Source organism: Clavelina lepadiformis, chromosome 8 (assembly GCF_947623445.1).
Source record: "Clavelina lepadiformis chromosome 8, kaClaLepa1.1, whole genome shotgun sequence".
Lineage (NCBI taxonomy): Eukaryota > Metazoa > Chordata > Ascidiacea > Aplousobranchia > Clavelinidae > Clavelina > Clavelina lepadiformis.
Genome location: NC_135247.1, coordinates 3,287,005 through 3,311,866, shown reverse-complemented (window position 1 = coordinate 3,311,866; position 24,862 = coordinate 3,287,005). Strand labels below are relative to the sequence as shown.

Below are 24,862 nucleotides of genomic sequence, written 5' to 3'. Positions count from 1 at the left end.
CTGATTGTTTGATCTAGCAAGCAGTTATTAATTAAACGTATGTCAACAGCACGTGCTACAAAACAATTACTGCCACGTTGGAACAAATGACGAAGCTGCGTAAACCGTTGTAAGATCAAGTTGTTGCAAGATTAAGATTGATTAATAAAACGTTGCATAAAACTGTGACAAATAATAATTAATCGAAGAAAGCACATGGTTAATGTAATTGGTGAAGGATCTTAAGAAACCGATTATATGAAGCTTCAATATACGCAGTTATTAAATCGCAATTTAATTCATAGCAAAATTAAGTGAAATCCGATTAAGTATATGATATGTCTATTGTAAGCTTTGAAACAAGCTATATTTACCACTGAAACTACTATCATACATTCAAATTTAACCAGCCACGCGTATAGTTTACAATTGTGAGTATCATAATGTATTTATTGTTATATTTCAGCAAGGTTTTACAGTTGAAAGGTGTTATTGTAAGATAAGGTGCAAATTTTAGCAAAGATGGCCTCCCCTATATTTGGTAAATGGAAAGTGGAAAAAAGTGAAAACTTTGAAGAATACATGAAGAAAATTGGTAAGCTGAACTCACTTTTAGACAAATCCGTCTAAAGTAAAACGTATTCTATATAATTAGACGTTTCAGCAACATATACAAGTATTGGATTAACTACACTGCATCATTGCAGGGGTTAACATTGCCTTGCGAAAGATGGGTGCCTTGGCCTCATCCACTTCAGAAATCACCGACGAAGGGGGCAACAAGGTGCGGATCAACACACAAAGCACATTCAAATCCGCCGATATACTTTTCCCCATCGGTGAAGAAATTGACGAAGAAACAATGGATGGCAGAAAAGTGAAGGTGCAAGCACTGAATAATGTTTGGCTTATTGCAATATCAATTGCAAAGAAATTTAGACATAAACCATCTGCTTTATGCGCAGATCAAACTGTTAATGCCACTTATCTTCGTTCGTTCTTCATAACTTCTTCATATTGGCTAATTTTTATATTACATATAACGTAGTATTTGTTCCAGAAAACTTACAAATACTTAAAATATTTATGCTTATACGTAGAGCACCATTGTATGGGAAGGAAGTAATAAACTCCATCAAATTCAACTTTGGGACAATCGTAAAGCGACCCAGGATTGGATTTACGAAGACGATAATTTGATATTGGTGAGTTGCCATATTCTTGGAATGAATAAATTATTGCTATCTAAAAGACGAGGAAGAACCGATATGCTGTTTCCAGATATGTGATTTTTTCCAATACAATATGAGAAAAGAAATTTCAGCATAAATGAAATTTTTATTATAAACAAAGCATTAACAATAGTACGCTTTTACACCTAGCAACAAGTTTTCGCAAATAATAAAAGTAGATTACGAATGTACCTAGTTTCATTTCTTAAGACGATTTAATAGACAGTATTTATACTTATGGTATGGACTGTTATAACTCAAAGATTTCCAGCAGCAGTTAAAGAAACAATTGTAATATTCTGACCGCTTATTTACACTTATGTTTACGTATAGAAATTCGAATGTGAAGGGGTTGTTTGTACAAGGATACACAGACGATGCTGATGACGTCAAGGCCACAGACGAGTATACATTAGAGAATAAACAAAATTTACATATAATAAACACATCAACAAAATTTCTTTAAGTTTTGAGTTATTATTGTATCCATAAACTAAGAAACTCTGCGCACATTATCGCTATGTTTTGGAGACGAATCAATAAAATTTTCCGGTCTTGTATTGTTCTGATCAATTTAAGGGTTTGTCACCAGTCTGAACCCGTCTTCTCAACAAGATGCAACATGAAATATACTCTGAACAAAAACAATTCTGTATTACGGCTTGAGCAAGTCAACTTCGAATCAAAACACTAAAACCAAAGATTTGTCTTTGTTAAACGCCAAAGTTTAATAAATTTCTGTAATCTAGATTTAACAGGCTCAATCGGTGATCGCTGATCAGGGTACGAAATTGAAAGTTGGCACTTTATGCCTAGTCGGGGAGGGAGGGTCAAATAGAGTCAAATAGGGTCAAAAAGGTTTCCAAAAGGACTGCACAATCACAGTGCAATGATAATGACAGTTGGGTAACCCTTTGCTAAATTACAACAGAGCTAAGTTTCTTTGAAAGTAATCTTTAAAAATTTCTTAATGTGTTAATTTATATATCTATTTGATATATCATTTTAGTTATTATGCCAATTAAAAATCACAGAAACGTTCATTCACATTTTACGTTTTCTTCATTGTGCGGCTTGTATTCAGGGAAACACGGTTTTGTAATTTTATTTTCTGCATACGTTGATAAATTCCTAAAAAAGCGTCACTTACACAAATTCATTCAAGAAAAAATTACTTTTATTGATGTTACAGATTTGCTTTTGCCAGATCCTTTTCTACCGCTTTCACGGCCCACTGAAAGCCAACGAACGTTTTTCAATGTAGTTCGATTGTATTTCATATGAGATTAAAAACACTCCTCTCCGTTTGGGGCTTTACTTTCGGGACACACGTTCAAATTAATTCAATAAAATATAATAAAAGCAACAAGACAGATCTGAGGGACCAAGAAAAACGACAGGTCCTCGTCCTGAACGCTCGTTACCTTACTGACCTCGAAGGCCACGTTTTCCTAGGAAGGCAACCATGCACTCCCGCCTGAAGCCCATGCGTGACACTAACCAAAAACGGACACGTAATGATTCCGCGTTCGACCACATCCGAATACTTGAGGCGGCAAAGAAAACAACATGATATAAAGTAGTGGACAAGAGAAATCACGGTGATAACAAACAGTATAAAAGCTAACTGATAACTAACAAAAATAAAGCGTGGAAAAACACACGAAAAACAAACAAACAATTGTGCGAATTATTATTTTGCCACAATTGACAAAGATATAATTATGGCAAATTTAACGATCAAAAAGCGTCATGTATTTGTGATATCTTTGACGTTGCAACAATCGCAACGGCATAGCAATCTTGGTGAAAGCTCGCTAGCAAAGTCTATGATTATGACGTCGTAATAACGAAGCGTGAATGATCGAAAGTTATACAATATGCATAAGGTTGGGCTAATCTGCTTTATAACAGAGTTTCAAGCAATGTCTGTTTATCACATAAGAAACGAGAAAATACAACACCTTCGAAACAATCATTAGTATCGTTTAATGATTTTCCAAATTTTTATCAATCGTTCAAGAAAGAGCTTCAAGGAATTCAGTAACAGTAGGGAGAATGTACGCTAATAAAAAAAATGCTGCCATTTCGAGGATCTAACTCACAAGCTCATGGAACCACCTCAGTTCAGTTCATCAATCAAACATTCTGTGACACATCGTGTTGTTACATTGTGTTTTTGGGACTCCGGTAGCATCTCGACTGCTGAGAAGGCTTTCTCCTGATCGCTTCAAAGCAACAAAGCAGAACTTTGAGCATATACTTATTTGGACGTCCTTGTTAGTTCATCTTCATCACCGTCAGTTCCAGGTCATTTCCACTGCATGTGATGGTAATTATTTCAAAAAATCTTCCAACGACTGGAGGCCACATGGAGATTTTTGTGCGCTTAAAAGCATCACTGTGTTTAATCGGTATCACATGCCCCACATCCAGAGATTCTTTTCTCAGTCTATCCGGAAAAAGGTTTTCCCAAACATTGAGGTTGAAAGGGCCTATTTTTAGACTCCTGCGGAGCCGGATGGCACTCTAAAAACTGCCACCTCGTGTCATTTTAGTCTGTTTGATTTTTCGAGAAGTTTTCATATGTTTTATGTTTTACGAGAAGTTTTCATATGTTTTTTCATATGTTTTTATATGAAAATTTTTATATGTTCAATCCAAATTGTGCGGAATTGTTTACTTCTATGAACGACACGCTCGGGACCAAGAGGAAATCAATCTTATTAGATTAGAATGAAAATAGAAGCTCTGCTTTTGACCGAATGATGACTTGATGATGATGATGACTTATGCTGATGCCACATTGCTTCACCATCCTTTGCTGAATATTGAATTGAGTCTTCTAAAATACGCTTCATATTTTACAACTGGCGCCATCTTACAACAACGTGCTGTGAAGATCCATGACAGCTAATGACGGTTCACATTCGCAAGCTTGTTTCTGCAGTGCGTCATTACAGTGTATTTCACTGCAAACTACTCTTTGCTTTATCATTCTTTCACCTTCATTCGCCGCCATCCAGTAAATATAGAAAAACAATTCACGTTTTATGTCGACCACAAACTACTCCTTTCTTTGCCAAACCTGACTTATGAGTTACGATATTTTTATGAAACTGTGCCTAAAATGAAGCCGAAATTTTTGTAAATGATTGACTTGTGTTTTTATTCATAAACTTTTCTAGGTATGTTTGATGGTTTTTGTAATGCAAAATTTAAGGCTATACACACGCTGTGACTTTATATTTGAAATAAAGATTCTCACAGGTGAAAAGCATCGACTCACAAATATAATCAATCACGGTGGGCCACATTTGAAGCCAGGATACAATTGAAAATAAAAGTTGTCATGATTCCAAACTAAGCAAGATTTCTCAAACTTTTTGTCAGTGAAAACCGATTTAAGCTTGTCAGTTGGCGACTGATTAAGCTTGCTACAACATTTTTCCTATTGTTCGACAACGGAATGTTTAAATTCACCGAAAAGTTTTAAACAAATAAACAAGAAGATGAAAGCAACAACTTTAAATATAACTTATTTAGAAGCAGCTACTCCGAGTTTTTGTTGTTTTTATTACTTTTGAGTTCCAAAAAGTTTATGATAAACGTTCCCTATATCAGTGCTCTTCAACCTTTGTTGGTTTGGTGAACTCTTAAAGTTGTTGTGACCAACTCATGCACCCTGTTTATTTAAAAGGTAAACTAAGGTAAAAAGCGATATGAAAAATCATTATGGATATCATCGAACTGAGCTGCCGAAGTTTTACACATTGTCGGTGAGAGTTCATTTTTTGGTATTAATGGTACATATTAATGGTTCATTTTTGCTCAAAGAAAATTTTTGTAAAAAGTGTCTGTTCAGTGTGACAAGTTTGTGATGCATCCTTGTATACCTTTTCGTACTGGTGCACCCCATGCATATTTTGGTGCACCGAGCACACCGGTTGAAGAACACTGTCCTATATAACATGTACTAAACAGCTTATACAGATATTTATATAATTCAAGTTTTTTAAGAAATACCCGGTCGTATCCTTTTCACCTTTTGCTGTTGACCTATCAGACTTAAAATTTATGACTTGACAAACATGACTTAGACTACTGACGTTTTAATTAATTAGAATCAAACAATCGATGACTCGGTTTGATTGTTTGACCGAACAATCCAGTTATACATTAACTACGCTACCAATCTATTGCACACATTGCAAACAACTCACTAGCACTGTTACGTTATAGACAAGATGTACACGCAGAGAAACTGGTAAATAAGTTGCAGACAGTCCGGGCAACTAGCTGCAATGTTCATTTGTGTTTTGAGCAAGATTGCGTAATGATGCTTCAATTAGTCTCAGAGATAAAGCATCATAAAACAAACAGAACAAGTTGACTCAAAACTAGTTGTTATTGATTGACAAGTTAAAAGATTTTTAAGCTGAAAATATCGAAAAATAAAATGATTCATATATCGGGCATTTAACAACTAACCGTCCACTCATATTGCGATTAAATGTAAATAACATTTTTAAATAACTATTATTGCAGTTGTATCAGTAAGGGATTGTGTTTTGAAAAGATGGCCTCCCCTTTATTTGGTAAATGGAAATTAGAAAAAAGTGAAAACTTCGATGAATACATGAAAAAAGTTGGTAAGCTTGATCAAATTTTTTGTTAAAATTGTATCTACATAAAAGTAAATGCCAGGGTTTCAGCAACGAATGCTGATGTTGAGTTAACTCTACAATGCATCACGACAGGAGTTAACATTGCCTTGCGCAAGGTGGGTGCTATGGTCTCATCCACTTCAGAAATCACCGACGAAGGGGGCAACAAGGTGCGGATCAACACACAAAGTACATTCAAGTCTGCCAATATACTTTTCCCCATCGGTGAAGAAATTGACGAACAGAGGATGGATGGCCAAAAAGTGAAGGTGAAAACCGTGACAAAAGGTCTGTAAAAGCACACTACGTATATAAACGATATTAATTGAAACCTTCTCTTCTTGTACAGACCACCACTGTATGGGAAGGAAACAACAAGCTTCATCAGATTCAACTTTGGGACGATCGTAAAGCCATCCAGGACTGGATATATGAAGACGGCAAACTGATATTGGTGAGTTGCAACCCAATAACCTGTACCCTTTCACTTAGCAAAATTCTTTAAAAATAGTTTAAGCTAATAAAAACGATATAAAAGACCTCAAACTTGTAAAGGAATATTTTAATAGCACGTAAATGTGAACGGTATAAATTGTACTTATTTGCATTTTTAGCCATGCTTAAGAATCATCTAAATCTGCTTATATACAGGATTTATAAGCAAAAAAGCTTGAAGTTATTTCATAGGGTCTTAGCATTACGTCTGTTACTAGATGCAAAAATACGATTTTATGATAAATTCCCAATCAAACCTTTTGTATGTACAGAGATTGGAATGTGAAGGGGTGGTGTGTACAAGGATACACAGTCGATGCTAATGACTTCAACGCCGAAGACGAATCAAAAAGCAAATGCAACTAACCAGACACTTTACAGCAGGCTTAATTTATTACGATCTTTCGCAATCGCACATTATTTTCTGTTCGTTTTAAATCGATTGGATTTATTCATTTCTGTCATTTTACTAAAAAAAGCAAATGTGACTCGCTAAATTTTGTCAGGTTTTGCCTAATGTTGTTTGAAACCACTGAACTGAACTGTTAAATAAATCACAATAACCAACTTGGTTTGATCAACCTAACTCAAGTATTTACTGAACGTTAAGAACATGTACTCTTGACAGATCAGACGCTTAACTGACTGAAGCTTCAGGTTTCACAGAGGGTTGTTTTAAGAAAAATATTTAGCAGAAAGTTTTACAAATCATACAAAAAATATATTTATTCAATATTTATAATACAAATTGTTGTAGGTGATTTAAGCGTTTCTTATGCGGTGTTTAAGACCAAAGTACTTGAATGAGGATGAATTAAAGAAGTGTAAAACGCGAAAAGACACGCCCCGAGCAAAATGGTTCAAACACGAATAACGAATGACCTACTGCTTCTTGACTGACCTTGTTTCGCTGACAGCAAACCGTCACACCAATGTCACTCGAATAGTAAAGCAAAACAACATAAACGGCAAAGGCAAACGATGTCTCTTTCTCTAAACCTATTAAAGCATGTGCAACACAAATCACTACACAAGTATGGTGGTCAGACGATTCAACCCCCGGATGATTCAACCCAGGACCATTAAAATGAAAAGTGCCCAACAAGTAACAAAAACACGTGTTTGCTTTTGTTTATACAAAAGAGGTTTTGGCATTATACTGTTAGCGCAACTGAGGATGGTGGACTTGAATTCGAGCTTTTTTTTAGGTGTAACAATAAGTAAACAAGTAGCCTATTAAGCTTGATGTAGATCAGAGAGGCTTAAAAATGACTTCGGCGGAACGATTTTTTGCAGTGCGAAAGCACTTTATTTCATGATCATACAATAGTGTAAATCTATATTAATAGCCAATTTCAGATAGCAAACGTGTTGGGCAGCCACGTTTTACACAAATTAAATTGCATTATTGCGTTCACTTGCAAAAGGCTGTAATGTTTACTTTGAAGAAGGTGTGGTCATTAATCAAGCTCATCACTTTCAAATTCATCTTCCCAAGATGAAAAAGATGAAAAAGATGAAAAACTATCCGACTATAATTTCATTCAAATTTAACATATAAAGTCTTAGAAACTATGAACTATAGTCGTAAAAATATGTTATGTTTTAAATAAGAATCGATCCATTGTCAAGATGACTCTGGATAATCAAAGACGATAATACGATTTAAATAACTAATATTTGGTAAGTTTCAGGTGTTTACCCTGGAGTCTTTCTCTCATAGAGGAACTCGTGATAACACAGGCAGGTTTTGCATCAGCAAAAATATCTTCAAGAAGAACATCTGGATAGGAGACGTCCAACGGTATATAAGCTCCTCCTGCTCATACATTGCATTGCTCAAATTTTTCCATTTTTTATCCAACCCTGAAACTATCCATTAAATTGATAAAAAACGACACTTACCCGATTTAAATATGGCAATAAAAGCTATGACGTAATCAACGCATCTTTCCATGTAGATTCCAACAGGGGATTCCCGGACTACTCCTTTCAAAATAAGATTGTCAGCCAAGATATCGCACGCTTCGTTAAGTTCAGCAAACGTCATTTTTCTCCCTTCGTCATCAACGACCGCGGTTGAATTAGGTGTTAGCGCCACCTGCCGCTCAAACATTTCATGCAAGCAGCCGAGAGACTCATACCTGATAAAATCGTAAAAGGTTTATGGAATCATGGCCTTAAGCACAACGTTTTACATTACTTCCGAATGAGATGTTTACCACATGGTGTGCAAAAGGGGTTATATTTTACTTAAAATCGTGAGTATCTACGAAAATAAGCGCACACTACCTGTTGGTAATTTTGTGTATTATACGTAGCTACATCGTTTGGTCGCTGCCAAAGCAGCATAGATAAAATTGTTTGTACGCACAGGGAACAGTTTGTTGCAATAGCTCACTATTACATGTACAAACTCACTATTTTGATTTCCATAGCGTAGATTTTACACGTTTATACACTTGCACACAGCGTCCATGAATATGTTTACAGTTTACACGATTAATTAACTTACGACTTTAGTTGTATGCAAGCTAACGCACATGTTCACATTGTTACCCGGCACACGGCACATGCATTCAAAATTGCGAAGTTTTTGTATTTTTTGGGCAACTAAGTTAGCACTGTCATGTACGTCTCTATGGTAACAATGCAACAAAACATAATCGTTTCAGAAAAGAAAAAAAAAACACTATAAACACAATTAAGTGAATTAATTAATTTCCGTGAGTTAAGGTGTCCAGTCGAGGTCCTTTTCAATCCAGTGTGTGTAAATTAAATGAAATAATTTTAAACTCAGCAACTTCCTTCCTTCAGCTTTGTTTGTTACAGGAGCTTGAACTAGACAAACACAATCTACTGACTTGGTATTTTATTAAAGTCAAACAGTCGATATCATTATCCGATTGTTTAATCTAGCAAGCAGTTATTAATTAAACGTAAGTCAACAGCACGTGCTAGATAACAATTACTGCCACGTTGTAGAAAATGACGAAGCTGCGTAAACCGTTGTAAGATCAAGTTGTTGCAAGATTAAGATTGATTTATAAAAGGTTGCATAATACTGTGACAAATAATCGAAGAAAGCACATGTTGAATGTAATTGGTGAAGGATCTTAAGAAACCGAGAATATGAAGCTTCAATATACGCAGCTATTAAATCGCAGGTTAATCCATAGCAAAATTAAGTGAAATCCGATTAAGTATATGATACTGTAAGCTTTGAACCAAGCTATATTTAACACTGAAACTACTATCATACATTCAAATTTAACCAGCCACGCGTATAGTCTACAATTGTGAGTATCAAAATGTATTTATTGTTATATTTCAGCAAAGTTTTACAGTTGAAAGGTGTTATTGTAAGATAAGGTGAAAATTTTAGCAAAGATGACCTCCCCTTTATTTGGTAAATGGAAATTAGAAAAAAATGAAAACTTTGACGAATATATGAAGAAAATTGGTAAGCTGAACTCACTTTTAGACAAATCCGTCTAAAGTAAAACGTATTCTATATAATTAGACGTTTCAGCAACATATACAAGTATTGGTTTAACTACACTGCATCATTGCAGGGGTGAACGTTGCTTTGCGAAAGATGGGTGCCTTGGCCTCATCCACTTCAGAAATCACCGACGAAGGGGGCAACAAGGTGCGGATCAACACACAAAGTACGTTCAAGTCCACCAATAGAATTTTCCCCATCGGTGAAGAAATTGAAGAACAGAGGATGGATGGCCAAAAAGTGAAGGTGAAAACCGTGACAAAAGGTCCGTAAAAGCACACTACGTATATAAAAGATATTAATTGAAACCTTCTCTTCTTGTACAGACCACCACTGTATGGGAAGGAAACAACAAGCTTCATCAGATTCAACTTTGGGACGATCGTAAAGCCGTCCAAGACTGGACATACGAAGACGGCAAGCTGATATTGGTGAGCTGCAATTAACCCAATAACCTGTACCCTTGCATTTAGAAAAATTCTTTAAAAATAGTTTAAGCTAATAAAAACGATATAAAAGACCTCAAACTTGTAAAGGAATATTCTAATAGCACGTAAAGGTGAACGGTATAAATTGTACTTATTTGTATTTTTAGCCATGCTTAAGAATCATCTAAATCTGCTTATATACAGAATTTATACGCAAAAAAGCTTGAGGTTATTTCGTAGGATCTTAGCATTACTTCTGTTACTAGATGCAAAAATACGATTTTATGATAAATTTATAATAAATTATTTTGTATGTACAGAGATTGGAATGTGAAGGGGTGGTGTGTACCAGGATAAACACTCGATGCCAATGACTTCAACGCCGAAGATGAATCAAAAAGCAAACGTAATTGACCCGACACTTTACAGCAGACTTAATTTATTACAATCTTTCGCAATCGCACAATAATTTCTGTTCGTTTAAAATCAACTGGGTTTATTCATTTCTGTCATTTCATTACAAAAGCAAATGTGGCTCGCTAAATTTTGTCAGGTTTTGCCCAATGTTGTTTGAAACCACTGAACTGAAATGTTAAATAAATCACAATAACCAACCTGGTTTGATCAACCTAACTCAACTATTTGTTGTACGTTAAAAATATATACTGCTGACAGATCAGACGCTTCACTGACTGAAGCTTCAGGTTTCACAGAGGGTTGTTTTAAGAAAAACAGTTAACAGAAAGTTTTACAAACTATACAAGAAAAATATTTATTCAATATTTATGATACGAATTGTTGTAGGTGATTTAAGCGTTTCTTATGCGGTGTTCAAGACAAAAGTAGTTGGATGAGGATGAATTAGAGAAGTGTAAAGCGCGAAAAGACACGACCCGAGCAAAATGGTTCAAACACGAATAACGAATGACCTACTGCTTCTCAACTGACCTTGTTTCGCTAACGGCAAACCGTCATACCAATGTCACTCTTAAGTGTTGGTGATACACATATTTAAAAACTATACACAAAAACAGGCCTTAACATATAGTCAGCGTGAATAGAATAAAAAGAACAGTTACTACCATAATACCCTCATCGCGACCAAACTCTCAAAGCCTAAGTGGCTGGGGTCGAAACATTTAGGATAAGGGAACACACGTGACAAAATTTGTGAAGCAAACAAACCGGTGCGAAATTCCTATTGTAATTAATGATTACGCAATGCGGCCAAGAGCAAAACAACATAAGCGGCAAAGGCAAACAATGTCTCTTTCTATAAACCTACTAAAGCATGTGCAACACAAATCACTACACGCATATAGTTAAAATCAAAAGCGCATGACAAGAGAAAAACCACAATACAACAAATATATGTACATATTCAACATAAAAACCGATAAAATAATTGAAATGAAAAGCGCCCAACAAGTAACAAAAACACGTGTTTGTTTTAGTTTATACAAAGAAGTTTTGGCATCATACTGTTAGCGCAGCTGACAATGGTGGACTTGAATTCGAGCTTTCTTTAGGTGTAACAATAAGTATTAGATGATGCAAAAGGTATCAGGATTAACAATAAGTATATTAACGCAGTTACTCAAACATGCTCACCCTTACGTAGTTTATTATGATGCTATAAGACATCGTATTGTTATTTAGATTGTCCTAGATTATAAGATATGAGGTGTGACGTTATAATTGACTGGTACTTGTTATGGTTATTTATTGATAGAAGCAGCTCCAAAAAGACAGAAAAATGCAAAACAAATAGCCTTTTAAGCTTGATGTAGATCAGAGAGGCTTAAAAATGACTTCGGTGGTACCATTTTTTTGCAGTGCGAAAGCAGTTTATTTCATAATCATACAATAGTGTAAATCTACATTAATAGCCAATTTCAGAAAGCGAACGTTTTGGCGCAGCCACGTTTTAGAGAAAATAAATTGCATTATTGCTTTCACTTGCAAACGGCTGTAATGTTTACTTTGAAGAAAGTTTGGTCATTAATCAAGTTCATCACTTTCAAATTCATCTTCCCAAGACGAAGAAGATGAAGAACTATCGGGCAAGGAAGCAACTAATGTAAAACCTATCTCAAGAAAGGGAAATAAAGCTGGAAAAGATTTTTGAAAATAATTTTTGACCACCCTCATCTGCTGGGCTGGCGTACTATCATCATCAATTTCTGACAAAATCAAAGTTTCCAACTTTTCGTTGTTGAAAGAATCTAAAAGTGGAAATGCAGCCTTGATCAAAGAAAATAAGGCCGGAAAGGATTCTGTAAAGACATCATTAAAATTCTGTAGATCTTTTGCGATGTCTTGAAAGATTATATTAAATAAAACTCCATCATTATCATCATCACCATTTGATGATGATTCATCACTTTCATCCTCGATGCTATTAACATGTGAACCTTGCCCAGCATCTGTCAGCAGATCTTTGAAAATATTTTTAAGAAGTGCGATAAACGAATATTGTGACTTTGTTGATTCCTGCAGCATGTTTGCTTCACTTTGGCAATACTGCTCGAAATCATCGTAGTTTTTCTGATAATAATTTGCTTCATCTTCTTTACCAAGTTCTCGGAAACACTGGCTTAGGTAATAAAGACAGTTTTTGTGTGCTGGGAAGTCGAATGCATCTTCGAGCGATTTTTTGAAATAATATGACGCTTCATCGTAACGAGAAAGATTAAAGAAGCATACACCAGAGAAATAACGAATATCTGCAGCGGACATTCCATATTTTTCAGCGTAAGAAGCGCCATCTAATACCATTCCTAAAACGCGGTTTGCAAGAAATCTCAGTACACCAAAGTATTTTTCCTGCTCCATTCCACGACGCACCAGTTTTTCTGACGCTGAAGTGAGTTGCTCCGGATTGTTGTCTAAACTTTGATATTTTTTCATGTATTTCTCACGAAGGTCGAATAGGGCCTTTCCAAATATAATGTATTTCCATTGGCTTTGGATAGGGAGCTTAAGAACATCAAATGCATTTATAAACGCCTCAATGTTAAAAAGTTCAAATAACTCAATCATCTCGGTGCTCATACCACAATAAAAATACAAAAGGTTAAATTTTGTTTTCAATTGCTCAGCATAAGCATTAGAATCAAACTTGTCTTCATAAACAGTACTGCGAACACAAGCTTCAAATTCAGCAAGCGCCTCCTCAAAAGATTTCGAATCGTGCAGACATTTGCCAAGAATAGTAAGTGTATCGAGCTGAGCAAGTTGTGCAGTAAAATCAATTTCTGCTGATATTTGTGTGGCCATTGTTCCTGAAATCTTACGCAACTTCGATTTTAAAAATGGAATGGTCTCTTTCTCTATGCCCGAAGTAAAAGACACCACGTTTAGAAAAGTGAGAGGAATAAGCTCAAGTTGCTCAACGTTTAAAAAGAGCGGGCAATTTTGAAAATCAACTTTTTGCAAGGAATTTATCGTCATGAAATAATCAAACAAGCTTCGAATTCCAGCGCGTACAATTACACTTTTCACATCCACAGAACTGACAACATCAAATTGTTTTCCATACTTCGTGTATATTCTCAAGCGCATTTCACAGGCAAAAGCAATGGAGCATTTCAGAGCGTGTAGCTCTTTTGCCGAGAGCAATCCTTTCACATGCAGCTGATCAACAATTTCTATACTTGATGCGGAATCGATGCCGTGATATGAACCAGCTGCAGAAACAAAGATGGTTGTGCAACGATAAAGGGCTCGTTTTACATCAAATTCACCACCCCTAAACCAACGCATAAATGTAAATGAATTGGAAATCGGTTGGATATTTTTTTTATCATTTTCAATTTGCTTATTTAACTGTTCCCAGAAAAATGCTGAATTTTTCCTTTGAAATTCCAACTTGTTTTGAACTTCGACATGATATGAGCTGTACAAATCTTTGCATCCACTGACTAAACAACTCCTAGTTAAAATGTCAGCAAGATTGTAATTATCTTTGATATCTATTTCTGAGTCAAGGTAATTAACCATTTCTTTGACAGGCTTAATTAGTTCTGTTTCCCATGGCTTCGTTTTGGTAGGAAGTCTACCCAATGGATTTTTGCAAGCATAAGGCAGCATGCCTTCGCAAGAAATGCCAGCAGGTGTGCAGTCATCAACAAACCAATCACCGTCTTCACTGTCGAGGTGATTTAATCCAGGAATCGCCACGTTTCGTATTTTAGTTTCACCCAGACCAATCACTACCACTTGAGATATCACCGCCAGCCATCGGAAGTATTCTAAAATGGATTCATATTTGCTGCTATTCTGAATACCTTCTTCAAGCACTAAAACACTTTCAAAGTCAGAATAAGGAGTAATCTCTTTTTTAGCAAGAGAACCGATTCCAACTACAGCGTACTTACAAGGTGTTTTACCAAGTATATTTATGCAATTTTTCGTTACGTCATCCATGATGGCAGTAAATTTCTCACTAACTTTACCCTGAATGTGTATAACTTGCTGCATCTTTTGTTCCTGCAGTTTATGTATTTCATCATCATCATCAAGATCATTGGGCAAGGACACCACACCTTCAAGTTCCTCTTTCACATATTCCCTCATTTCATCAACACTTTTGCGAATCTCATTTGAAATCAGACTGAAATCTGCATCCCTTTCTATGGCCGAGCTTTCTGCAAGTATCAGTTGGTGAAGACTTTTCAGATCTGTCGCAATCTCATCAACATTATCGGGTTTTCTAATGATTGCTGCTTTTAGTAAAGCAGCACTGCGAATGAGACTGCGTTTATCTTTCTTTTTCATGTATAGCAAACCCAACTGATGAAATAATTTTGCAGTTTCAGTTGGTTTAATTTCTTTCCCTTTATTATCACACAGCTCTCTTATCTGACTGATAAGATCCATTTCCGTTTGAGAAAATGTATATTTAACATATTTGTGATCATCAAGATTCATTATCGACAGAGTTATGTTCGATAAACTATATCTGCAGCAAACAATGACAAAAGATCCTATGTATCTATACTTCACGTACTCATTTTCACTTCATTTCAAAATTAAATTAAGTAAATTTCAAAATAAATTCTGATAAATTTTTAAACAAAAGTAAAAAATAAGCTGCATTCGTACTAGTTTTTTATTAGAGCGAAATTATACAACAACCTGTCAGGCTAGACATGAAATAGTAAATCACGTCATTTTGCTCAACACATAAGCATCAAAATTTTATAATGGCTTTGTTACTCCTTTCTTGTCAAGAGTACTTTGACACGGATAGCTGGGGTTTATTCTTCAGAAATGATTAAGCTAATGTCAGCTGTGAACTAATCAACTGCAAGCAGCATACACCTGATATGTAACCGTGTTTTCGGCAACAAGATATTTGATATACTTTTAAAGAAAATCTTTAAACGTGGAAAAATGGTTTAACAAACAAAACTAAGTCTTGAAGATATATGGAAAAACTATAAATGAACGTAAAAAACTAAAAAAATTATGTAGAACACAATGGAGAGGTTATCGTAGGATTCACAGCGTTTGACGTTAACCATAGCGTGATATACGACCGACCCACCGACCTTTGGAACAAACTTGACTTCCTTCAACATCAACATCGCACAAAATTATCCTAAAACGTTGAGCTTAATCCGCAACAAAAACACGAATTAAAGCCAAGAATGTTATTGTGTGTGCACTTAAACTTTGCAGTGAATTCAGTGTCACATGACGCCTGCTTATTAGCACTGGTACCAAAATATTGCGCAGCCTTAACTGCAGCCTGAAATGACTACGTTCGTAAATTTTGACGTCTGAACGTTCCTTATTTTAAAAGTAACAGAAGAGACGCACACATTTTGTTGAACGAGATGTCTGCAAATTTTAAGGTCAAATCTTAGCTAGAATATCAGCACAAGAAAATAACCACACAAGCCTCGAAATCCAGCGCATACTAATACATACCTCGTATCTAAATTTCATAGAGCTCTCATACTGCACACAAGCTCTTGACTACATTTGGAAAATAAAAGCATATGAGAACTTGATACCATGTGGCTTCGCTTCAATGACGCTTGTAAGCACATTATGTTCTGCTGCTATTGACATTCACTAAAGCGTGATAAACATCCTAAGATCGCTTTGTACTTATCACTGTAGCTTAGAGTTTTGTTCAAAGTTGTGTCACGCACATAAGCAGTTGTGGTGAAATTCTTCACCGTAAGACTGTGAAGCGCTGTATAAGTGCAACACACGTACTGCACCAAACTACTAATAACATTGTAATGTCAAATATAGGAGGTAATACAGATGAAAAATTATCTTCAACCTGTAATTTTAAAAACTAAAAATCCGAAAAAAAGGAATAATTGCATTTAGATAATGCTCAGAAAAATGACAATCTCTAACTTATACTAGACACAGAAGTAGCTGCGGTCAAAGCGCTTTTCCAGTGTAAAATACGGATGAACTGTCAAAACAATCCTTGACCACCTTTCATTACTATGTTTGTGTCGAAGCATATTTATTCGGCGTAGGCCTACTAGTTCAAGTCAAAATCTTAGTTAATCTGATGAAGGGCAATGTATAACATTTTATCAAATACTCTATCAAATATTTTATCATTTTATTGAATACTTTTTGATAAATAGTAGAGATGCATTCTTGTTGATGTGATTATGAAGCTTTACAAGGACGTGACGTACGTGTCATCGTTTATATCAATCAAAATTACTTGTACTTTAAAATTACAGAAAGCAAAAGTTGCACTACACGGAACGATTGGGGTGATTCAGGTATATAGTTACGTGTTAGTCCGAAACTCCAGTTCTCAAAATTTTGAATGGAAGCATTAAATTTCACTCTGACGAGATTTTGTTTGCTCTAAGTCTATAGTAGATGTAAGTAAACAATGTTTTGCGCGGAAGCACTGGGTTATCTGCAGGATGTAGGTTATGCTGTAATCTTGTTGAATCAGCTAAAAGATGTGGCGTTTAAGAGAATGGTTGGTAGTGCCAATGCAGTCTTGAAGAAGCGATTTAAAAGAAATTCTTCTGTTTTTTGCTAGTTCGGTATGATCAGTGTTAGTTTAAGATTTTCTTAAACGTGGATTTTGTAAAGGAAGCTTTACAAAATACGTCACAAGCTGTATTGTCAACTTTCATGATATGTCGTTCTCGCAAAAGTGCACAAACTTTATTTAACTGTCAGCTGGGGGGCGTTTAGAAAGAGGAAAGAGCAACACAATATTTTACAACCATATAGTCGTTGCAAACAATTTTCAAACGATCTTTGTATTTATATTTTGTGTTTGGCTATATAGCAATTCTATGGATGAACTTGTGCAATTTATAAGATACACTCGAAGTGCACCGGAAATGAAACAATTAACCTCAACACAAACACAATAGCGGTTGGATGACAAATCGATAAACTTTGGATATCACGGGAAGTATAAGTAAAGGATTAAAGGTCAGACATAACTGGTAAGATGCAGCGATGAATAAAAAGGACAGCACTTTTAAAAAATTGTTTCACCGTCGTCACTGTCACGTCACAATGATCACGTGAAAGCCTGAATCAGAATGCGGAAGCGTTGGCGGAGCACAGAAACATTATCGCATATACTATAGTTGAGCACACTGTGTTGCAACCGTATTCTGATTCACTAGTAACGTTTTGCTATTAGTAATTGTGTTACACCAGCATTTGAGATAAGTTGAACTAGTTACATTGCGCTCGTATTATGGTGTAGAAAGAGCAGTTTGGAGAACTTGAACAAACCATCTTGCTACCGTTGAAAACTTGAAATATTTACCAAGCCTTGTTGGATCAGCGATCACTTGAAGTTACCGCAATATACAATACATCGCATGTCTTATGAAGGTAAGTCTATAGGAGACGGCTATTAACACACGTGATTAGAAAACAATTTTTTGTTGTTTAAAGTTTGTATTCAAACAACACATTAATAATATGTCGGTTCACTACGGTGCAGGTTTCTTTATATGTCAAAGCTATTGAGCAGTATATATTACACGGTTGCAGATTGTGTAATTACAAACACCGTATTCCAATGGCTCCCAAACAAACACTTTTGCTTCATTTGCAATTTTAAGATAGCGTCCGCATCACTAATGTGTATTTTGGTTTATAGTTTGAATAGAAAGGTGTAAGTTAATTAGTGAGTGAGTTCGTTTAGAAAAAAATAAACTTTGCCTACTCAATCTCCTGTAAAAATGACCGATTTGTGTACTTATACTTTAGGACTTTGATGTCAACTGAAACCCATTGTCAGCTTATTACCAGTAACAACAGATTTCTTATTTATTTCATTTTTTATTTATTTATTTATTTATTTATTTATTTATTTATATTCAAAGGTTGTCATTTTATTTACCAAAATAGAGAATCTGATCAATATTAAAGCAAAGGACATTTGCAACATTTTTTTCATTTTCAATACGATCTTCTTGCGGTTCAACTTTATATGTTCTTTGTTAACATATTTTTGTATAGAAATAAAACTACAGTTACTCTCTGTCAGCAATTATGTATTAGATTGTTTTAAGCAGGAAGTATTCTAAAGCTAGCAGGAAATGTTAAGTCGCTTACAATTATGAACAATTTTAAACATGCGCTTTTATCTTTTTAAGCCCGTCAAAATTGTTGTTGTTGGTGACGGCGGGGTGGGAAAAACCTGTTTATGCATTACCTACGCCAGTGACGTTTTTCCTACCGATTACGTACCAACAATATTTGACAATTACGCAGCGACAGCTCAACTGGACGGTTTACATTACAACTTAGCACTCTGGGACACCGCTGGGCAGGAGGAATACGACAGGTTGGTATATATAAACATATAAATAAGTTGAAGATTGGATTCCTGGGTCAGTTCCAATTACAAACTGTAAATTGAATAGCACAGATTTAAATACTTAAAACCAAATTGGGTGAACATGCTGTAAGTATCTGCTCAAATCGTTGCAGACATTTCCATAATCCAATTCCACGTGCTTTGTGAGTGACAGTCGGCAGTTAGGACTATGACGCTTAGTACTTTATCAAATTACAGTGCGATATGTAATGATAAAAAATGATATAGATATGATATAAAGTGAATGATGCATATAGATTTTAATGTGATATAGATACCTTGCAGATACTTGAATGATAAACTTCTTTGGGAAAGGTGAAGGTTTTCAGAGTGTTTTTTTTTTTATTTTGATAAATCTTGTAACGTATCCGAGCATTTATAGTTTCATCCATCATTCAGTTGCATCATACAGATACTCCATGCGGCACAGTCTCTTTCAAGTTTTGCCTTTTTGATTTTATCAAAATTCACCGTGCTTGCTACTTTGTGTTCATCATCATGAACTTAATCGTGCAGACTATGTAGTTAGCCCACTATAGCCTACAGACGTGATTTATCATTATATTGTTTCTTGCGGCTGGAATAAGCCAGCTAATCGTTTTATATCTTCATCTTCAAGCTGAAACGACTTCCGAAAAATAGTAAAACTATACTTCGGAACACTGTTCTTGAAAATAATGCTGATTGTATTTCCTTGCTATTGTATTTAAACTAAGTTTACTTTTTTCTAGGGATTTTTTTACAACATTGGTCACGAATCTCGACATGAATGCAAATTTTTTGAAGAAACTTGTTTAACAATATTTTTAAACAGCATGCTTTTACTTTAGTAATTTCACCGGTATGAGTTTTTTCATTATTGGAACGAATCTTTATTTGTCTTCTATTAAATTTCTGTACAGACTTAGGCCCCTTTCCTACCCCGGCACCGATATATTTATTGTTTGTTATTCCTTGGTTCACCAACACTCATACTTTAACGTCACTGAGAAATGGGTACCGGAAGTGCGTCATCACTGTCCAACAGCAACCATTCTTCTTGTCGGAACAAAATCGGATTTAAGAGATGACCAAAATACGTTGGCTAAATTAAACCAAGAAGGAAAAAAAGTTCTAAAGTAGGTCTAATACATACTTGTGCTATGGAAAAATAACAGTTTTAAATAATGTTTTCTCATGCTTCTCTGTTAATTTTATGCACTTTTTTCGACCTGGCCCGAAAAAATATCAAGTACACAATAAAATGAGGACAACCTGTCAATAATTTTGCAATGACTTCCCAGGTACGAGCAAGGACTTCAACTTTCAAAAGAGATCGGAGCATCGCGATACATGGAATGCTCGGCAAGGACAATGGAAGGAGTAAACGACGTATTTATTGAAGCGATAAAAATTGTTTTGAAACCGCTGGTGACCCCTAAAAGAAAAAGGCAGTGTCAGTTATTTTAAACGTTTTTTAGATGAAAATTATGAAAAACACCTCATAGCACAACGATTGTTGCACGTGCTGCCTATAAACATTTTGGTAATATTTTTGCAAACTTTTTCACGAAGTCATGTTTGCTCTAATTCTTGTATTTTTAACTCGGATTTTCGTTTACTTTTTTACAAAATTTTTGGTGACGTATATCATACAATAAAAATTACTTATATGCGCTTTGAAGCGTCGTCAACGACAAAGACAGGTAATCAGGTTAATATTTTTGTGTTATTCATGAAGGCAAGAGCGAGCTATAGTATAAAGAAGCGATTTTCAGTCTCAGTTTAGTCTCCATACCTTTATGTAGATTACATTTGCACACGTTTCTACAATCCATATTGTGGTATTATTGAATTTCAACTTTGCCTGACTTAAGAAACCCTAAATCGGTGTAACTATGTGGTAGCAACTGTAGCTACCTACTCAACACTAATTCACTTCACGTCAGGTTGTAAATAAAACAATTGACCGGACGGCTTGAATAAGTTAAAAACATCACAAATACAACGTGAGGTCACAGCTTTAAAAATCATGGGACAGCTCGTTCAAGCGTCGAGTGTAGAATTACTCGCACCCTCTATCACGACCTAGTTAAGGATTAGACTTAAACTAACAAAAAGCGCTCCATTGTTTCGGGTTGGGATGGCTCGAAATACGCAAGCTGCAGCAAACTAATAACACACGAATACAATTTGAGACATTGGGATAAAACGTCACAATAACGTACGTGGCTATAATACAAACAGCATACGCAATAGATTACACAGAGCTTAGCTCATAGTACTCGACCGATGATACGCAACTGACATTACAAATGTACATGTCTAAAAATACAAAACCAACAATGTATTGGTGAATGTATCAAAACATATTAAAGTATATGTAAAAATACTGCAGCAAAAATACAGATTCCGTCACAAATAAACGTATCAGCAACTGCCTGCAGGGAAGATGAAGAAATAACTAAAAGATGTTGCCTTTTACTAGGTTCAACCAAGTAAGACAGTTATACAAAACCGAGTAGAAAAAACAAGAAAAGAAACAGTAGAGAATATATATGATAGTTGCCTAAAGTTAATGTTTGCTTTAGTTAAATAATGAACGTTGCACCACATTGCATGTACAAATGGAATATATACTTACGTATAAACTATATATGAATCAGATGCAGCAAATTGCAACATTGCGAAGGTACTCGAGCCACGCGGGGTCATCAATCATCGGCATATCAGTGCAACCCGGTCAACATTCTAGGTATATGACGCATAGAAGGCTTTAAAATGCAAGTACAATAAAAGAGCAGGACAAATATATAACCATACCAGAAGTAAAAGCAACTCTTTGCCAAAGGTTGCGTGTGCTGGTCAATAGCAAGAACAAGAACAAGTTTCTCCCGACTTTTGACAAATCGAAGAAACTTCTTCGCGTGTCGAAATATGGAGGTATACAAAAGCTGTAAGGGTATAAGTCAACTAGACCGACTACTTTAACCTTGCACAGGTTCTTTCCATTTCCAGCTTTGGAAAAAAACAATGGATAGAACCATACTACAGATTGTTAACAGCTCCTAACGTCACATGCAGTTGTTTCTTGCAGGATTTTGAATCAATCAAAATCGTAGCGGTTGGTGACGTTACCGTAGGAAAGACGTCACTGTACAGCGCTTACGCAACAGGCAAACCCCCTACGGGATACATACCGACAGTGTTCGACCATCATAGTGTACCAATCGTCTTGGATGGGATACAATACACCTTAGGACTTTGGGATTCCTCTGGCGATGAAGATTACGACAGGTGCGATAGTTTTTGTTTTCAAGTCGCTTTAATATAGTAGGTTAGTAATTATCTTACACTGGCAACGATTTTCATGGTTATGAAATGTTAAAATTTATAATTAAGAACAAATTTAGAAATGAGTTAAACGGCTCAGAAAAAACAAAAATGCTGTGGGCAGCACTCATTTCTGATTAAGTGCTCCAGTAAAATTACTTCTTTTAGTAATAAACTTTCTCATGCCACAGAAAAGTAAGCCAGAGTTTTATATAACTTAAAAACGAACCACCAGTGCACAGCAAAATTACTGAAAATTGTTTTCACTACAAATTTCCAATAAATAGTCCTTATGAGACGTTTTCATATTCGTTACAGACTCAGACCGTTGTCGTATCATTCCACTGACGTTTTCCTTATTCTTTTCTCTTTACTCGACCGGTGTTCTTTCGCTAGCGTCTCTACGAGATGGATCCCGGAAGTGCGTCATCATTGTCCAACGGCCAAAATTATTCTTGTCGGAATGAAAAGGGATTTAAGAGATGATTCAGCTTCAAAGGAAATTTTGTGCGAACAGAACTCAAAGCCCATTGGGTATGAGGGTTTCATCGTCTTACACGTACAGTCCAAAACAATTAGTGTTTGAATTGGTTTCCTGCGAAAAACGTTTATTACTATACTCAAACTTTAATTTACTACATTCTTCATGTGTGTGCAGAAAGAGTAAAAAAGCGCTCTTCATTCAAGGAATGTAATTTCAGGTGTAACGAGGGCCTCCAAGTATCGACGGAAATAGGGGCAGCGCGCTACTTGGAATGTTCAACAAAAACTATGGAAGGTGTACATGACGTATTTGCTGAAACCGTCAGAATCTTTCGAAAACAAGACGAAGCGAAGAAGAAGAAGAAGAATAAGAAAGAAAGATGTGCTATATTTTGATGACGTATTAATAATTTTATTTTTCCGTATTTAATATTTTATATTATTAACTGTTCGTAGTTCGAGTTCGAGTTCGAGTTCTACAGAAATTTGTAGAATAACGCAAAAGCTTCTAAAACACTTTGCTTGGATTTACTCTGCTTTATCGCAAGAAAGCGTTGGTATAATGAATAAATACATTATTTTTGAGTACATGCTTACATTCGTTGAATAAAGTTAAGATCGAGACAATGAAAGAACCATTCTGTCATTGTATACGCTATATATGAACTTTGGGCAGAGGAAGCAGAACACTTTATTGGTATTTCTACTTGGGCAGGTTACTAATGAAGCGGATGAAATAAAACAGAATAAGTTTGAAAAATTTTGAGAGTTAATGATTTTATAGGTAAGGATGTGTCTCTTGCATCGTGCTATTCTTGCATTGCTGATAAATTAGTGTAGTTATCGTTTCATATTCTGTTAACCTATTACATACAGACTGCTTTTATTTCATTTTAATAAAACGTTTTGTCTGGTCTTTACCAGTAGCGCACGAAACCATTAGGTTGGTTTACATATATTTAAGCGGATTCAGTAACAGAAGCTAAAAATAATTAATTGCAAACTGTACAGGAAACCTTACCAGTGCTAATACGTACTTACTAATAACTAGTTCTTCTTGTAGCAAACCAAGCAGCTGCAAAAACACTAGCTGGAAGAAGTGTTGTTTGTGATGGTTTTGCTTTTAAAGAGTACTCCATCTTATGAGTTGTAAAGATGTAGGTGAATGCTTTCAGAAACACCTTAAAAGAAAGATTTTTCTATGAAGAGTCATCATTCTAAAATCGGATTCTTGTTTCGGTCTGCACTCGATACTCGTAATAGTCTAGGTTGGTCCTCGTCAATGTTGTTCGAAATGAAACAACCTTTTTGTGTTTCTTCAGTTTTAATTTTTAAACGTAGTAGTTTTTAATGGATATTTTACTTACCAATTGAGGGAAAATACAGTGAAGTGGAATGATGACCTTCCAAGTATTGGTCTAAGCCTGATCTCAACACGCCGCTAATGGCCTGTCAAAACACAAACAAACAAACAAACAAACAAAAGATACCACATATACGCAATAACTATAGTAAGACGATGAGACAAATGAACTTAGAGTCAAAGATGAACATTTCCGGAGCACTATACAAAATAATGCCTTATTATAAGTAGGCATAAATGTAGTGCTTTTAGTTTCGAAAGATAAACGAGTAGCAAATTGATGTATCTGAGAATATTGTGTAAATAAATTAGTCTGAGTGAGCAATTGTGAACAGAACAAATCGTCAAGAGGAAATTTCTGTAAACATAAGAATGTATAATATTAACTTTTGACTTGTAGTTGTTAAAAATACAAACACGTCTGAGTGCTTGTTGACATTTTTAACAAACACCAATCAGAGGTATTTTTATTTTTCACAAAAGTATCCTCGTGTTACGATTTTTGTAACAACTTTGTTTTTATCAGGGTGTATTCAAAATAAACTTT

At 35.4% G+C, this 24,862-nt stretch overlaps 7 protein-coding genes and 1 long non-coding RNA gene across 10 annotated transcripts; 5 read left to right on the top strand and 3 right to left on the bottom strand.

Moving 5' to 3' along the window:
- Nucleotides 1-420: 420 nt before the first annotated feature.
- On the top strand, nucleotides 421-1,769 carry LOC143468330 (myelin P2 protein-like). The gene is made up of 4 exons (XM_076965473.1): nucleotides 421-574; nucleotides 687-862; nucleotides 1,080-1,184; nucleotides 1,545-1,769. Exons 1-4 carry the CDS (start codon nucleotides 502-504, stop codon nucleotides 1,593-1,595), a joined length of 405 nt encoding a protein of 134 aa, XP_076821588.1. The 5' UTR covers nucleotides 421-501; the 3' UTR covers nucleotides 1,596-1,769.
- A 3,931-nt stretch (nucleotides 1,770-5,700) lies between these two features.
- Nucleotides 5,701-6,950, top strand: LOC143468331 (fatty acid-binding protein, heart-like). Its single transcript, XM_076965474.1, has 4 exons — nucleotides 5,701-5,863; nucleotides 5,972-6,147; nucleotides 6,228-6,332; nucleotides 6,646-6,950. Exons 1-4 carry the CDS (start codon nucleotides 5,791-5,793, stop codon nucleotides 6,694-6,696), a joined length of 405 nt encoding a protein of 134 aa, XP_076821589.1. The 5' UTR covers nucleotides 5,701-5,790; the 3' UTR covers nucleotides 6,697-6,950.
- Nucleotides 6,951-8,019: 1,069 nt separating this feature from the next.
- On the bottom strand, nucleotides 8,020-8,690 carry LOC143468332 (tyrocidine synthase 1-like). The gene is made up of 3 exons (XM_076965475.1): nucleotides 8,666-8,690; nucleotides 8,279-8,517; nucleotides 8,020-8,192 (listed from the first exon to the last, which is right to left on the bottom strand). Exons 2-3 carry the CDS (start codon nucleotides 8,487-8,489, stop codon nucleotides 8,047-8,049), a joined length of 357 nt encoding a protein of 118 aa, XP_076821590.1. The 5' UTR covers nucleotides 8,490-8,517; nucleotides 8,666-8,690; the 3' UTR covers nucleotides 8,020-8,046.
- Nucleotides 8,691-9,704: 1,014 nt separating this feature from the next.
- Nucleotides 9,705-10,920, top strand: LOC143468329 (myelin P2 protein-like). The gene is made up of 4 exons (XM_076965472.1): nucleotides 9,705-9,836; nucleotides 9,949-10,124; nucleotides 10,205-10,309; nucleotides 10,627-10,920. The coding sequence occupies exons 1-4, from the start codon at nucleotides 9,764-9,766 to the stop codon at nucleotides 10,678-10,680; spliced, it is 408 nt and encodes a 135-aa protein (XP_076821587.1). The 5' UTR covers nucleotides 9,705-9,763; the 3' UTR covers nucleotides 10,681-10,920.
- LOC143468641 (uncharacterized) lies at nucleotides 10,628-15,238 on the bottom strand. The gene is made up of 2 exons (XM_076965971.1): nucleotides 14,764-15,238; nucleotides 10,628-14,559 (listed from the first exon to the last, which is right to left on the bottom strand). The coding sequence occupies exons 1-2, from the start codon at nucleotides 15,236-15,238 to the stop codon at nucleotides 12,308-12,310; spliced, it is 2,727 nt and encodes a 908-aa protein (XP_076822086.1). The 3' UTR covers nucleotides 10,628-12,307.
- A 2,364-nt stretch (nucleotides 15,239-17,602) lies between these two features.
- LOC143469819 (ras-related protein Rac1-like) lies at nucleotides 17,603-20,814 on the top strand. 3 transcript variants are annotated; one of them, XM_076967649.1, is made up of 6 exons: nucleotides 17,603-17,763; nucleotides 18,033-18,163; nucleotides 18,934-19,124; nucleotides 19,443-19,472; nucleotides 20,060-20,275; nucleotides 20,441-20,814. In XM_076967649.1, the coding sequence occupies exons 2-6, from the start codon at nucleotides 18,158-18,160 to the stop codon at nucleotides 20,604-20,606; spliced, it is 609 nt and encodes a 202-aa protein (XP_076823764.1). In that variant the 5' UTR covers nucleotides 17,603-17,763; nucleotides 18,033-18,157; the 3' UTR covers nucleotides 20,607-20,814. The 3 variants fall into 3 exon arrangements, with proteins under 3 accessions (XP_076823764.1, XP_076823763.1, XP_076823765.1); XM_076967648.1 differs by lacking the exon at nucleotides 17,603-17,763 and having other exon boundaries at nucleotides 17,881-18,163; XM_076967650.1 differs by lacking the exons at nucleotides 17,603-17,763; nucleotides 19,443-19,472 and having other exon boundaries at nucleotides 17,883-18,163.
- Nucleotides 20,815-21,508: 694 nt separating this feature from the next.
- LOC143469814 (ras-related C3 botulinum toxin substrate 1-like) lies at nucleotides 21,509-23,548 on the top strand. Its single transcript, XM_076967644.1, has 6 exons — nucleotides 21,509-21,634; nucleotides 21,803-21,891; nucleotides 21,988-22,079; nucleotides 22,234-22,433; nucleotides 22,788-23,003; nucleotides 23,171-23,548. Exons 3-6 carry the CDS (start codon nucleotides 22,074-22,076, stop codon nucleotides 23,346-23,348), a joined length of 600 nt encoding a protein of 199 aa, XP_076823759.1. The 5' UTR covers nucleotides 21,509-21,634; nucleotides 21,803-21,891; nucleotides 21,988-22,073; the 3' UTR covers nucleotides 23,349-23,548.
- Nucleotides 22,867-24,661, bottom strand: LOC143469818 (uncharacterized). Its single transcript, XR_013119226.1, has 3 exons — nucleotides 24,320-24,661; nucleotides 23,994-24,133; nucleotides 22,867-23,064 (listed from the first exon to the last, which is right to left on the bottom strand). It is a non-coding gene; the product is annotated as an uncharacterized LOC143469818 (long non-coding RNA).
- Nucleotides 24,662-24,862: the final 201 nt, after the last annotated feature.